This window comes from Aulostomus chinensis, chromosome 21 (genome assembly GCF_037954235.1).
Source record: "Aulostomus chinensis isolate RoL2024-O1b breed Wild chromosome 21, RoL_Achi_v1.0, whole genome shotgun sequence".
Taxonomy (NCBI): Eukaryota; Metazoa; Chordata; class Actinopteri; order Syngnathiformes; family Aulostomidae; genus Aulostomus; species Aulostomus chinensis.
In genome coordinates this window covers 19,147,211-19,162,050 of record NC_141340.1, presented here as the reverse complement: position 1 = coordinate 19,162,050, position 14,840 = coordinate 19,147,211, and the positions used below count along the sequence as shown (strand labels likewise).

Genomic DNA, 14,840 nt, shown 5'->3' with positions numbered 1-14,840 from the left:
TGCCAGCACCTCGTCAGCGTCTGGTGCTGTGCCCTCCAAGGAGGAAGAGGTATGCCACCCGCCTGCCTCCCTCCCCGTGTGTTGACATGGCGGCCCTGCACTTTCAAAAGCCTTAACAACCCCACGCTCTGCTTTTTGCAGGAAGTCCTGGGGCCTGACGGCCGAGGAGGCTACCAGCACCTGGTGCGCCTGGCACACGCCCAGGTGGAGCTGCGCCACAATGCCTTCATCACGGAGCGGCAGGTGAGGGAGATAGTGGCGCTTTGGCAGAAGCTGCACGACCATGAGGCCCCTATCTCCTTCCCTCCTCGCCACCAGGAATGGCTCGTGCATGGTGGTTTCAAGGCTGGACCCTCCAGGCACGCGAGCACCGCAGGGGTGGACAGCGTCAAGCGGTATGCCCTGAGAATTTCACACGTCACTTCTTCATATGCGCTCCTCCTGTCCCACCGACGTCATCTGCAGATGTTTGTTTGGTCGTTTCCAGCGGCAGTCTGCTCATCAGCAGTTTCAGGAAACAATATTATGATGTGAACAATCGCTTACAATAGTAATAATAATAGTTATAATACTGATAATGATCATAGTGTCACAACACACGGCAAAGGTATGGATTCTCCTCTCTGATACTCGTCTCTCTCTGCTCCCCGTTCAGGTTCTACCGCGAACAGGGGGAGGGTGCGTCACAGCTTCCCAGCATCAGCTGGTTGGTGGAAGCAATGTTTGTGGAGCTGTCCCACATCCACCAGGAGGGCCGGAAGTTCGCCGGGGTGCGCATCAACCGCTGGGGCGCCGTCATGAGGGACTACACCATCATTAGGGACATCGTCCTCCATAGCCCCAACCTCATGGCGGCCGCCCCCTTCAGCTGTTCCACGTGAACCAGCTGAGTCTGGCGCAGTGGTAAGAGTCCCACGCTCTCTTCATCGTACCCACCCGTCGATCGACGAGACTTAACTGCTTTTTTCCCCCTCATCCTCATGGTCGGCTCTCCTCTGTCCGTGGCAGGTACAACAAGCGCTGCAAGTTGGCTGGGACACAAGCTGTTGTTGTCAGTGTGCCAGGGTGCATTATGACCACAGAAGCAGTAGAGCCTCTACCGTCTGCCAGGGCTCTTCTGCAGGAGCCATCGCTGCCCCTCCAGCCTCTGAAAATGCAGCATCCAGAGGACACGTCTGGTCGGCCAGTCACACACCGTGGGCCCCTGGCACCACAAGTATTCTGTGCCCTCCAGGCTTGTGACAGGACCACTGCTGCAGCAGCAGCAGCAGCCGCCACCGCCGCCACCACCACCTCCTCCACCGCCACCCCATCTGCTGCTGCGTCAGGCTCCAACTCGCAGGCTCCATCTGCCACCCGCTCCTCCTCTTCCACCGCACCATCGGCATCCGCCTCTCAGGCGCCATCGCCCTCCACCTCGCAGGCTCCGTCGACATCTGGCGCCGCCTCCGCACCGTCCGCCTCCCCGCATCCTGTACCCCGCAGCACAGCCTTCCACAGGAGGTGGCGCGAGGAGCAGGCGCATCGGGCCCTGGAAGAAGGTGCTCTCCTCCCCAAAAAGCCCAGGACGTCACCATCGCAGTTCCTGTGCTCGCGCTGTGGTCCAGCTGAAAACTAAAGAGTACGGCCACAGCCGCTACAGAGGAGAGCCCTTCTGCTCTCGGGCTGAGGGTCGCACCGTGGAGGACTGGCTGGCAGAGAAGAGGAGCAAGGACCCCAAAAAGGTGCGTTGGTCGACAAAAAATAAATTGTGTTGGTGTTGTTGTTGTTGTTGTTCATTGCCAACACTTTCTTTGTTCTCCTTCTCCTCGTCATCTGCAGAAGTAACGCGGCCGGCCGGCCGGTCCCGCTCTGCCTCCCGCATCTTATCCGTCGAAACCTTCTGCCGGGACCCCCAAGATCCAGCTGACAGGTACTTGCTTACTTTCAGCGTCTAAACCTTGTTGATCTGCGTGATCTTTGACAGCCACTGACAGCTGTAGTGTCTGTCTAGCTGGTTTCACGCTTGTGTGGCTCTTTGGCTCCGTGATGGTGGCTCCCCTCCCTGCAGCCACTCAGTATTCGCACTTTAAGTAGATCACCCGACGTCCAGACTGGACACTTTCCTGGGAATGTCTTTGTCTCTTACGACACCTTTTTCTTCCAGGAGATGGTGGCTGTTAACACGATTGCCTTCCTCCCGCCCCGCCGAAGGACTGGCTCTTGCTGTGCTGCCTGCGGAGGTGAGAGAACAATGGGGAGGATCCACGGGAGGGAGGCCAATGATCGTTCAAAGGTGAGCAGGCTGACGAGCCCAGAGTAAAGTCTTATAAAACAAGCCCAAACCACCTCTGCTCTCTCCGTTAGCCTTCGCGATGGAGCCTAGGAAGCATCTGTTCAAGGCCAAACACCTGGAGGAGCAGGAGGAGGAGGAGGACTCTGATCGAGGTGTGTGTCCACAGCCTGGTGCCTGTGTCGCTCCGTGCGGAATATTAGTCATACTTGTGTGTCTTTTGCAGGGTTCACCTCCTCTGACATACAGAGCCAGCCAGGAATGGGAGAGGAAGGAGACGCCGCAAGCGGCAGCAGGGGGCAGCTGCCCAAGAGCGGCAAGCGGCGGTGGCGGCTGAAGGTTGCGTCCGTCGCCGCTTGCCGCTCTTGGGCAGCTGCCCCCTGCTGCCACCAGGGTGACCCTGTACAGGAGGAAGAAGAAGGAGGAGGAGGAGGACAGGGAGCTCCTCGCCAGGACCGACCCGGACATGGCCCCGGGGAACCCCTGCTGCGTCTGCGGGCAACCACAGCACCTGAACTCAGATCACGCCTTCTACTGGGGCGCTTCTTCTGCCCGATGGCGGACGGGGGACAGAGGACTGCAGAGCAGTGGCTACAGCAAGAGTGGGAGAGCAGCGCGCCGTCCATCCCCAGAACCACCTCCTGGCGCATCAGGAAGGAGGAGGAGGAGGAGGGCGGGGGAGCCCCCGCCCGAAACACCCACAAGCCTCAAAAGACGCACATCTGCCAGCTCTGTGGCCTGCCGCTGAGGAAAGACTACGGGCACAGTTCCTACGGCGGCGCCGGCAAAACCACAGAAAAATTCTGTGCCCTGTTGCAGGGACTGCACCCTGACCTCTGGCTGACGAGGAAAAGAGCCAGACAGAGAACATCTGGGGCACGGAGACAGAGAAAGAGAGAATGTGGCTGTCGCTATTATAACCTTCCCGTGTCCTTTTATATTTTTTTAAAAAAACATATTGGTGTTGCCAAAGCCCTGCTGCACACACCCTGATCAAGGTCTTTTTGACCCCCCTTCCCTCTGACAGGCTCAGGGTCATGAGGGCACGGACAGAAAAACTGGGAAACAGCTTCTTCCCCAGGGCTGTGAAAGCTCTGATGGCTGCCTGAGCACGACTGTTGTTGCACCTCTCATCCTGCACTTTACTTGTGATGGACGTTCAATTCGCAAGCCTACATCACCACTGGACTCACTGCACTATCCTCTATCCTTCATTCGTGTTCTTTTTCTATCCTGTTACTGATTTTCTGTTCTAAATGATTATTATCTGTTTATGCTGCTGTGTGACGGACTGTGTCCGACTACATCTCATTCTACAGAAATGTTCAGTGGTAATAAAGAAAACCTTAAATGACGCTGGGGTAGTCATCCGAATTCATGTCGGCCCACTGCACAGTTCGTGGCTGTCGTTGCCTCTCTGGCACAGAACCACAACGATCACTGGTGGAATTTTGACAAGCATTGGTGAACTGTGTCACTCTTATCAAATCCAATTGATATTTTCAACAACTATTTTACCTCTTACAAAGGTTAGTGAGTACGTACAGTGGAGATTCCATTCGACACTGAAGGTAGCCTGTTGGAGGCGCTTCGTAATGTTACCGTTTACACACACTCTCCACTACAGAGAAGGGCCAGGTGAAGCTGAGCCAGCAGGAGACCGGCCATACATCCGGATTTAGGCAGGGCAGTCCGGAACTGAGATGCCTTGTCCATCAGGACGCTTATTTGTCCTCTTTTTTGGCGTTGCATTTGAACGCAACGCAGCCTATCGTCCAATGGTGTGAGAGTGGTTAAAAATGATGGTGTCACTCAATCATCTGACTTCTCATTGGTTGCAAATGTAAACAAGCCGCCCCCTTTCCCATGTGCTAGCTGTGCACGCGGCGCCTCACCTCGTTAGCGGGACGTTGACGAGCCGAGAGGACGGACCGCATTCATTGCCCAAAGGTCAAGAGAGCCCGCGTCCGTCATCAAAAGTAACAAAGACGATTCGCATGCGTTTTGCACACTTTGTCGCTGTTACGTGGACGTTAGCACTCAAAGGAAAGACGGCAATTGAAAGGCAAAACGTGTTTTTTTTAATTTGTTTAAGAACTGAAATGTGTATTTTTGGAATTTATTTATGTTTAATGTGCAAATTAAATATACGTAAAGGCCATCAGTGTTCTGCTTTGTGGCACTGCACTTTGCAAGACATGTATTGAATAAATACAAATACTGTGAACAAATACTTGTTCTCAGGAATATTTTTTCCTCTTCGTCTCACAGACACCGTGATATATCGTAGATTGCGATCAACACGCTATCTCAGAATCACTGCATCCTCATACCATCGTCATCGTGTTCAAAATTGCATCGTATCGTCATACGCCAGATTTCTATCATGCGATTTCCCCGCCCTCACTAGATGCCGCAAAGTGTCCTTCTTTTCTGCGATGAGGCAATGGCCACCCTAGAGGGCCGTGGTGCATCTCAAGTACTAGTGGCAACGTTCCCTTGTGCCATCGCCCAAGTTAAATCACGTGACGGAGACTCAAGTGGCAATAGGATACTTGGGCTCCAGTGAGAGCAACTTAGCTTGACAGCGCGTGCATTACTTTTGGTTTTCCCCGATTAGACTACAACTAGTCTAATCGCCTGTGCACAATTGGGCTCGGTTGAACATAAGATATTGTTATCATTACGATTCACGGTTTAATGCTTGGCCTAGGAGATTATTGTTCCAACAAGCTAAATCTCTAGGTATAGCAGCTAGCGCGAGTGTGACAGCGTGGATGAAATGGGCACAAGCATGAAGAATACCATCCATTGTCTTCCGCTTCTTCCTGTTGAGGGTCGCGGGGGGCTGAAGCCTATCCCAGCGGCTACGGGCGAGAGGGGGGTTCACCCTGGACAGGTCGCCAGTCCATTGCATTCACACTCACATTCTTATTGTCTTTGGATTTTGGGAGGAAGCCCGAGGGCCATAGAGAACCCATTTGCGTGTCTTTGGACGGTGGGAAGAAGCCAGAGTACCAGAGAAAACCCACGCAGGCACAGGGTGAACTTGCAAACTCCACACAGACAGAGCCCGTACCCGCGCTGGGACTCGAACCTAGAACTTTCTTGCTGTGAGGGGACAGCGCTAACCACCGTGCCGTTGAAGAATACCAACATGCTGTTTCACCAGCTTGTGGTCGATTGCCCTGATGGTACAGATCCAGTTTTCATGAACAACCTCGAAGCAAAACCACTGCCGTGGGCGTCAAAGTTGGAAAAGTCACTGCGGTCGAAATGATTCGAACACACAACTAACTTAGCCTCGTACTTTTCTGCTGGTGTTCCAAGGATAAAGTCCGACCATTTCTTTCTCAACTCTTTCTTGGGCAGCGTTGACATCTTGATCGCCACAATAACACAGGCACAAACTTGTTGTGCCATGTTAGCAACTTGCTGTTGGCGACCTGCTGAGACGGGCTCCGCTACCTGTTAGTCGCAAAATTCTGCGGAATCAACTGCCAACACGCGGGCGGTCGTGAGCCCGAGATGGAATGTCCAATGAATATTCATTTGGACAAGGAACGTCAGTTTGGTTGGCTTTTTCTGATTCGCTCTTTTATCTGCCTATTTTCTTTCATTGGCTAATGGAGGCAATGGATGTAGAAGAACATTGTCATGTGCAGGATGCACATGCCACTCGGAATGACCGAGTACGAAACAGCTCATCGGCGAATGACACCGTTAGTTATTCCCATCCTGCACATGACAATGTTCTTCTACATCCATTGCCTCCATTAGCCAATGAAAGAAAACAGGCGGATAAACGAGCGAATCAGAAAAAGCCAACCAAACTGACGTTCCTTGTCCAAATGAATATTCGTTGGACATTCCATCTCGGCTCACGAAAATACATGATAAAAAATGAATTGAGATGAATTGATAAATAACATGATGATCATTCAAAGTAGATTTTGGATTTAAAATCCAATGACGCTACTTTTTTTTTGGGGGGGGGGGGGGTGGGAGAGCGGGTCATTTTTGACCCTGTAGGACAAGGGGAGTGAACAGAACTTGGAGATCCCACAAGGGTTGGATTGGAGAAGCGTCTGTTTGAGACTAAGTTGTTTTTGAGGAGACAGCGCCCCCATTGGTTTCTACTGTAGGTGAAATGTGTCACCCCGACTTTAAGGGCTTATAAAATGCAAACTTTTTGAGTCATATTTTAACATATTTTTAGTTAGCATATATATTTATGGAAGCACTAGCGACCTGTCCAGGGTGAACCCCCCTCTCGCCCGTAGCAGCTGGGATAGGCCCCCCCGCGACCCTTAACAGGAAGAAGCGGAAGACAATAGATGGATGGATGGATCTATGATACCTGAAACCTTGGCTAGGATAGGAGTTTATGAGATAAATAGAAAATTTCATAGTTTCAAAAAGACCCAACACTACAGTTCTGTTAAATTTAGCAAATCAAACAAATACAAGTCCAAAAATGAGTCAAAATTTTCATTGTCAGAAACCTGTAGTTTCCTCTTTTCCTCATGCTACTGTGAACAGGCCTTAATAGAGAGACATAACAGAGCAGTTGTTCAGCAGTGTTCCAGTGGGAGTTTCCTGGATGCCAGCATGTGAAAGACTCAGGAGTCATCAGGTGTTTTACACAGAGGGATTCATTTCGTGATAAATGAGCATGGAGGAGACCCAGGAATCATCAACACGAGCGTCACATGAGCAGGTCACCACCCACTTTTATTGATTGGTTCCTGGAAGAATCACTCCTAACGCCATCAGGATGTCATGTTTTGTCCTGCCCTGTCCCAACAGTTGGAGCACAACTACAGCCTGAACTCTGCCACTCCCTTATCCCTCCCTAACAACCTCATACAGACCCATTATTTGGACTGGCCTGATCCCCCTGACCCTCGTCAGTCACTCGTAGTGCCTCACACTGGAGGGAATCGGAGCATCTGTGAGCTCTGACTGTTGGGATGCACATCCATGCAATGGAAGAGCTGTTTTAAAGAGGGAATCATTTGACCTCCTGACCTGTGTGGGCAGGTACAGGGGGACGATTCCGTCATGAACAATAATATTACTAAACAAATGGGTCTTTAGCTTCTTTCTAAAGGTGTCCACAGTGTCCTCATCCTCCTTATCTCAGGAGGAGATAGCGTTTGATCGAGTTCCAAAATAGGGACAAAATTGTCCTTTCATGTCCATATTGTGGACTTCCTGTTGGATTTAGGTCACAAGTGTCTCCATATCTTTTGTGGGTCTTGATTAGACGAATAATTGAGTTTTGGTTCCATGTTGCTATGACATTTCTAGGAGCAGTGGTGGGCTGTAGAACGTGTTTCTAGAGATGTCGGTGGCGCTGTGGAGCACATTTTTGGCACTTTAGGGGTTCATTTTGACATTTTATTAAAAAAAAAAGTCACCAGACCGGATGTGCGTGCCAAATGTGGTGAGTTTTAAGTGTGTTTAGGGGTCAAGTTAAGGTTCAAAGTGGCGGCAGAAAAAGAAAAAAACGTTGCAAAAACAATAGGGTCATCGCCCCAAAGTTCCTTTGGGCTCAGGCTCTAATTATTTTGGCAATGTGGGATGACACTGACAGATAAATCTCAACTCAAGTGCAGTAGGAGTGTAGTGTAGAAATTTGCAATGGCGTCTTCAATTTTGAAGCTAAAAAAACATACTGTGGTCACCTCTGGTTGCCTTGCAACTTCAGATAAATAAAACAAAGCTGGTTTAATTGTAACCACCTTTATTTTACATGCAACTGTGGCAATTAGCACGTTCATTAGTGGTGATCTATGCACAAAATCAATAAATGCTTTAAAATGTTTAAAAAGAAATAAAGTTACAATATGCCATAACAATAATCACTGAATTGGAATGGATATTGGGGATCTCAAGTCACTGGCATCTTTATTTCAATCCTGTGCTGAAAAGTTGAGGAACCCCGAGTCTGCTCCTTGAGGATCTTCACACATTCAACCTGCATTAGCTGATGTAGTTGCTAGCTGAAGCACTGACATTTTATGATACAGTAAACTTTTTAGTTGACTGGTGCCTATGTATACAGCAACCCTGGCGTAATTAAGGGTTGTATTTGTCTCCACCTGCGTGAGATCGCTCCAACATTTACACTCCTTTTTAGCTCTGGTTTGCTCTCCTTCATCTCCTGAGGGAAACAGCTTATTGGGATGAAATTCTTCCACTTGGTTAATGAGCTTTTTGATCATGTACCATTTTTTATTGTCTCTGAATAGCTGCCTGACACTGATGCTCATGACAGCGTGAGGAGTAAAGTTGCAGCCGCTAAAGCAAATGACCTAAAAGAGAACGTGTGGGCTCATCCCAGTTTTATGTCAACAATGCTTTGACTCAACAGTTCCATGTTAGTCTATTCTGTCATTAAACACACATCTGTTGTACAGTTGAGATATTTTCTTCTATTATCCTCATGGACTGATTTCAATTTTACCTCACCGCTGAATTCTAAGTGCAATGATCATAAGGCTGCCTCGCTTGTTCTTCCACCAATGGAGGAATTGATGACGAATTCCCACCGTTACCCATCTCGCCCAGCCAGTGTCTGGCACCAAAAAAGCCCATTCATGCAAAGGCAGCAGATGTGGAGGTTGTTGCCACCCTATCAAAACTAATCAATGAGAGAATGGATGATGTTGGGCTACAAATTGCTGGTGTCGGAAAAAATGTGGACTTTGCATGTGAGGAGATAAAAGACGTGAATGGAAGAGTGGGCACTTTGGACCAAAAAAAATCAACAAAGAGGCAGGTCGCATGGACATAAACCAGCAAAGGATTACAGACCTTGAGAGACACTCCAGAAGGTGGAATCTCAGGCTCCCACTTTAACTGTTCTTAAGATTTTGATCGGGAGTGTACACACACACACACACACACACACACACACACACACACACACACACACACACACACACCTCTTGGAAATTGAAGAGGATTTAATACAATTACAAAAAACACTTAAGACAGTAAAGCACATATGAGTTAGCCTCAATTTATCTGCGCTTCAAAGTGGACAGTAAAAAAAAAAGTGTGCAGGATGAATGATAGTGACCTCCAAAAACTGAATGGAGGGCTGACCAGGCTCTACAGAGTCAGGATGAGTTTGGTACTGAGAGAGGAGTCGAGGCCTGAGTAGATGCAGCATGAACCCTTGTTATTGCAGCAGCCAGCTTGGTTTCTCAGCTGGATTGCTTCCATCGGTGTCTGATTCCTCGCCAACGAGCTGGTGGGGAGGACTTCCTCGTCAACCGTAGCTCCCCCTAAGATTTGACAAAGCTCCTCCTCTCAGGAGGAAGGTGGCTTCTCTCCACTGGTCAGGATGGAGAGTCAAGGCTCACAGGAGGGCAATAGTATAGCAACTGTGAGTGGTGATTGATGAATCATGAAAATCAAGAATTTAGATGCTAATGGATAGCAATCACTTAGAGAATAAGATTGTTCAGAGTTATGACAATGAAGAGGCAAGGGAAGCGTAACTACAGACAGAAGCAGTCTAAACATGTTAATATGCATGGGTGTCTATGAGTTTACTGGGTTTTGCTACAAGACAAATGTTTGGAATCCCAGGGTTTGAGGTTGCAGAGGTGAGAAAGACCTGTTGAGTCAGGGGACGAGGACTGGTAAACATCTTAAAACAGAAGCAAGTGTTGATATAAGTGGTGAATTAGAAAGGTGGAGAGGGGAACTGTTCTGCTCCCCTTTCAGAATTAAGTGTTCTGAAGGGGTTAGTCCAGACATCCTGAGGAAGGAAAAAAAAGGGGGGCTGGTACACTGTAGCAGGCTCAGCACCAGACACCAACGAACAAAGGTGAAGGGGATGTCCTCCTCGTCTGCCATGTCATCCCCGATCCCCATTGTCCAGCTGGTCCAGAGTGCCTGGATCCCAGCTAGTCTTCAGCAGCACAGCACCTGTCTGGGAGTAAAGGGACTCCACCCCAGTGAGTTCCCCTGAAGGGAGCAGAGAGACCATGACCACAAATTGAAAAACAGATGTGTGAAAAATGACCCCCCTTCCCTGAGGACATACCTGTGTAGTTGCCAGGCTTGGTGTAATTCAGCCAGCGTCTTACTCAGGAACTCCTGGGTGAGCTGCATAGCTGTCAAGTCTCCCGTTTTGGCCGGGAAACTCCCGTATTTTACCCCTCTTTCCCGCCCTCCTCCCGTTTTAGTATTCTCCCGTAAATCTCCCGTATTACAATGAAAAAAAAAATCCTCTGCTGAACTCTTACACTAGCCTCGCGAGAATTGCCACCTGCAGTAGTCTGGGTGGCAGTTGTCGCGAGGTTAGTGCCGACGGCGGGAAACAAACAAAAGAGAGATGGATCACGGACGTGACACCGAAGGCATTCCTGCCAAAAAAACTAAGTCTTCCTGTAAATACCTCGATAAATGGAACTCTGAATTTACCTTTCTAATGAGGAGCAGAAAGGGGGATAGCCGCGCTTTCTGTAGGATTTGTAATAGCGACTTTAGTGTCTCCCACGGAGGAAGGAATGATGTCAGCCAGCATGAGAAATCCGCCAAGCACAAGCGCGGGCTCGAGGCACGGAATCATGCCCAGGCGATGTCAGTATTTCTGACTAGAAATACCGCGGAGGCAGACCAGGTCACAAATGCGGAGGTTAAAATGGCAATGCTGTGTGCCAAAAACAACGTTGCTTTTACTTTCTGCGATGACTTCAACAAGTGTGTAGCTGAGATGTTCCCGGATATTATAATGTAGGAATTTTCACAGCATTTCAATGTCAACAAAGGTAGGCCTATCAGATTCTGATCACCTAATTTTAGTTAGTAAGTGGTTGACAAGTTGTTTTTAGATATCTTTTACACCTGTCTTAAGATGTAAGGGATACTGGAGCTTAATTGGGGTGGTGGGATGGCTTGCAGCGATCACCAGAAAATTTCCCTTATTTTCAAATCCAAAACTTGACAGGTATGGTGAGCTGGTTGAAGCCGTGCTCCATCTGGGGACTGTAGCAGCGCAGTGTCCCCTGCTGGCTGCACTGAGGCCCTGGCTCAGTATCGTTCCACCTCACCAGTCTCTCCAGCAGGTATGTAAACGTTTTGTTCATGTACTGCCATATATTTTTTGTCACCCACAGTTCCACTACTATGTGAGTGCATTTACGGTACTACCCAACCTGTATTGCGGTATGCGCGGGCTCTACCCAGCAGTCTGTTATGTGAACGGCCGTTGCTACAGCGTGTTATTGTTTCGCCTGCAATTCTATCAAGTAAATGACAGACAGACAGACAGACAGACAGACTACTTTATTAATCCCTTTTGGACGTTCCGCCAGGGAAATTGCACTCTCCTCAACAAACATTCACAGCACTGTTACCATAGAATGGACTAAAAATAGCAAAGAAGAGGAAACAAAGACTATATATATATATATATATATATATATATATATATATATATATATATATATATATATATATATGCATATTTACATGTGCATAGTGAAAGGAATAATCAAAATATTAATTGTTCTTAATTGTTATTATAACAATAATATAATTATAACAATAATAATGATGATGATATAATATAATGATGATTATATAATATAATCAAAAAATATAACAATAGTTATAATAATAATAATAATGATAATAATAATAATAATAATAGTAGCAGCAGTAGTAACAAGAATAATAATAATAATAAAAATAATAATATACAGTCTCTTATACTGCAAATGAGTGTCTGGTTGTTATCAAGGCAAGCTAATGGTGCTCAGCCCTCTCCTACAGTCCTTCTGTTGGCCCTCCCCCCCTCCGTGAGGAGTTTAACAGTTTGATGGCTCGGGGGATGAAGGAGTTCTTCAGTCTGTTGGTCCTGCACTTGGGGAGGAGCAGCCTCTGGCTGAACAGGCTTCTCTGGCTGGTGGTGACAGTGTGCAGAGGGTGGCTGACATTGTCCAGAATGTCCAGCAGTTTGTCCAAATTTCCTCTCTCTTCTACTGTTGCCAGAGGGTCCAGCTTCATCCCAACCACTGAGCTGGCCCGCCTGATCAGCTTCTCCAGCCTGGAGAGGTCTGCCTTTGTCACACTCCCTCCCCAGCACACCACAGCGTAGGACAGGACGCTGAAGACCACAGACTGATAGAACATCCACAGGAGCCTCCTGCAGATGTTGAAGGCTCTCAGCCTCCTCAGGAAGTACATCCTGCTCTGAGCCTTCTTGTACAGCTGCCTCGTGTTACTTGTCCAGTCCAGCCTGTTGTCCAGCCACAGCCCAAGATATTTATAGGTCTGTACGACCTCGACCTCCTCCGTTCCTATCAGAACTGGTCTAGGACTGGGTCTGTCCCTCCCAAAGTCAATGACCAGCTCCTTAGTTTTGGAGGTGTTGAGCTGCAGGCTGTTGTTGTGGCACCAGGCAACAAAGTTCCTCACCAGGCACCTGTACTCCTCCTCTTCATTGTCCCTGATACACCCCGCGATGGCTGTGTCATCTGCGAACTTCTGGATGTGACACAGTTCAGAGTTATAGCAGAAGTCCGCGGTGTAAAGGGTGAAGAGGATAGGGGACAGTACAGTCCCCTGCGGAGCACCGATGCTGCTGACCACAGTGTCAGACGTGATGTCCTTCAGCCTGACGAACTGTGGCCTGTCAGTGAGGTAGCTGGATATACAAGCAATCAGGCCAGGGTCCACTCGCATTCGTATGAGCTTGTCCTGTAGTGCAGGGGGCTGGATCGTATTAAAGGCACTTGAGAAATCCAGGAAGAGGATCCTCACTGTGCCTTTCCCCTTGTCCAGATGCGAGTGGGCTCGGTGTAGCAGGTAGAGGACTGCGTCCTCCACACCGACCTTCCCCCAGTAGGCAAACTGTAGAGGGTCCTCAGCATGCTGCACCTGAGGCCTGAGGAGGTTGAGGAAGAGCCGCTCCAGAGTCTTCATCAGGTGTGAAGTTAGTGCCACCGGTCGGAAGTCGTTCAGCTCGCTGAGCCGGTTCTTTTTAGGAACTGGAACGATACATGACGTCTTCCATAGGGTGGGCACTTTCCCGAGCTGCAGACTCAGGTTGAAGACCCGTTGTAGCGGCTCCCCCAGTTCAGCAACACAGGTCTTGAGGAGCCGGGGACACACTCTGTCTGGTCCCGCTGCCTTTCGGGGCCGAAGCTTCCTCAGTTCTCCTCTCACCTGGTCAGCTGTGAAGCAAGGAGGGGGTTGTGGAGATTGTGAGAAGGGGGGGGGGGTGGTGGAGGGAGGGGTGGAGGGGGGCTGTTCAGTTGCTGTGGAGGGGGAGGGGCGGTGGGCCATGGAGTAGGAAGGAGGCTGCTCAGCTGTTGCAGAGGGGGAGGGGGGGGGGGGCGTTGGAGGGTGGTGTGAGGTGGACTGGCTGAACCTGTTGAAGAACTTGTTCAGGTCATTTGCTCTCTCCACCCCTCCCCCCTCCGTGCTGGCCCTGGCTTTGTGGCCGGTGATGGTTTTGACACCCTCCCAGACCTCCCTCAAGTTGTTCTCCTTCAGCTTTTGCTCCACCTTCCTCCTGTAGGACTCCTTTGCCTCCTTCAGGCAGCGTTTCACCTCCCTCTGTGCTGCTCTCATCTCCTCCTTGTCCTTTGTCCTGAAGGCCCTCTTCTTCCTGTTGAGGACATCCTTGACTTCGTGTGTTATCCATGGTTTGTTATTTGGATAACACCGAACAGTCTTGGTGGGGGCAACCACATCTGCACAGAAGTTGAGGTAGTCTGTGAGACAGTGAGTCATCCCATCTATGTCCTCATCATGTGCACCCAGCAGTACATCCCAGTGTGTGGTGTTGTAGCAGTCTCTCAGGGCCTCCTCTGCTGCAGGAGTCCATCTCTTGATGGTGCGGGTAGAGACTGCCTGTCAGGGGGGTGTACTGGGGCTGTGCATGCACCAGGTTGTGGTCCGACTTGCCCAGTGGGGGGAGGGCGGTGACTCTGTATGCCTCCTTAACGTTGGAATACAGTAGGTCAATCGTCCTGTTCTTCCTTGTGGGACAGTCGACAACCTGATGGAAAGCAGCCAGGGTAGAGTCCAGGGTGATATGATTGAAGTCTCCAGAAATGATCATGAAGGCCTCAGGATGTTGGGTCTGCAGCCGTGCAGTGACACTGTGGATCCTTTCACGTGCAGTGGCCGCGTCCGCCGTCGAAGGGATGTACACACAGAGGGAGATCACGTGACTGAACTCCCTCGGCAGATAATATGGCCTCATGCTAACGGCTAGCAGCTCCAGATTAGGGCAACACAAAACCACCTTCACTGAGACATGGCCAGGGTTACACCAATGGTTGTTGGTGTAGATAATAAGTCCCCCACCTTTGCTTTTCCCGCATGCCCTCATGTCCCTGTCCGCTCTCACCGCAGTGAAACCTTGCAGGTCAACGTTAGCATCCGGTATAATATCGGTTAGCCATGTCTACGTTAGGATGAACAAGCTGCACTCACGGTAGATCCGCTGTTTTTCCAGAGCGACAAACTCGTCTATCTTATTCGGTAGCGAATTGACGTTGCCCATAATCACGGAGGGAATCGATGGTTTGAA

The 14,840-nt window shown here is 49.5% G+C and overlaps 2 protein-coding genes across 3 annotated transcripts in view; one reads left to right on the top strand and one right to left on the bottom strand.

Annotated features, from left to right (window-relative positions):
- LOC147241938 (uncharacterized) overlaps positions 1-14,840 on the bottom strand; it is a 179,576-nt gene that overhangs the window by 48,952 nt on the left and 115,784 nt on the right. The window lies entirely within an intron of this gene.
- On the top strand, positions 1,015-4,464 carry LOC147241948 (uncharacterized). 2 transcript variants are annotated; one of them, XM_086192062.1, is made up of 5 exons: positions 1,015-1,724; positions 1,822-1,912; positions 2,147-2,222; positions 2,347-2,427; positions 2,499-4,464. In XM_086192062.1, exons 3-5 carry the CDS (start codon positions 2,150-2,152, stop codon positions 3,263-3,265), a joined length of 921 nt encoding a protein of 306 aa, XP_086048188.1. In that variant the 5' UTR covers positions 1,015-1,724; positions 1,822-1,912; positions 2,147-2,149; the 3' UTR covers positions 3,266-4,464. The 2 variants fall into 2 exon arrangements, with proteins under 2 accessions (XP_086048188.1, XP_086048189.1); XM_086192063.1 differs by having other exon boundaries at positions 2,147-2,275.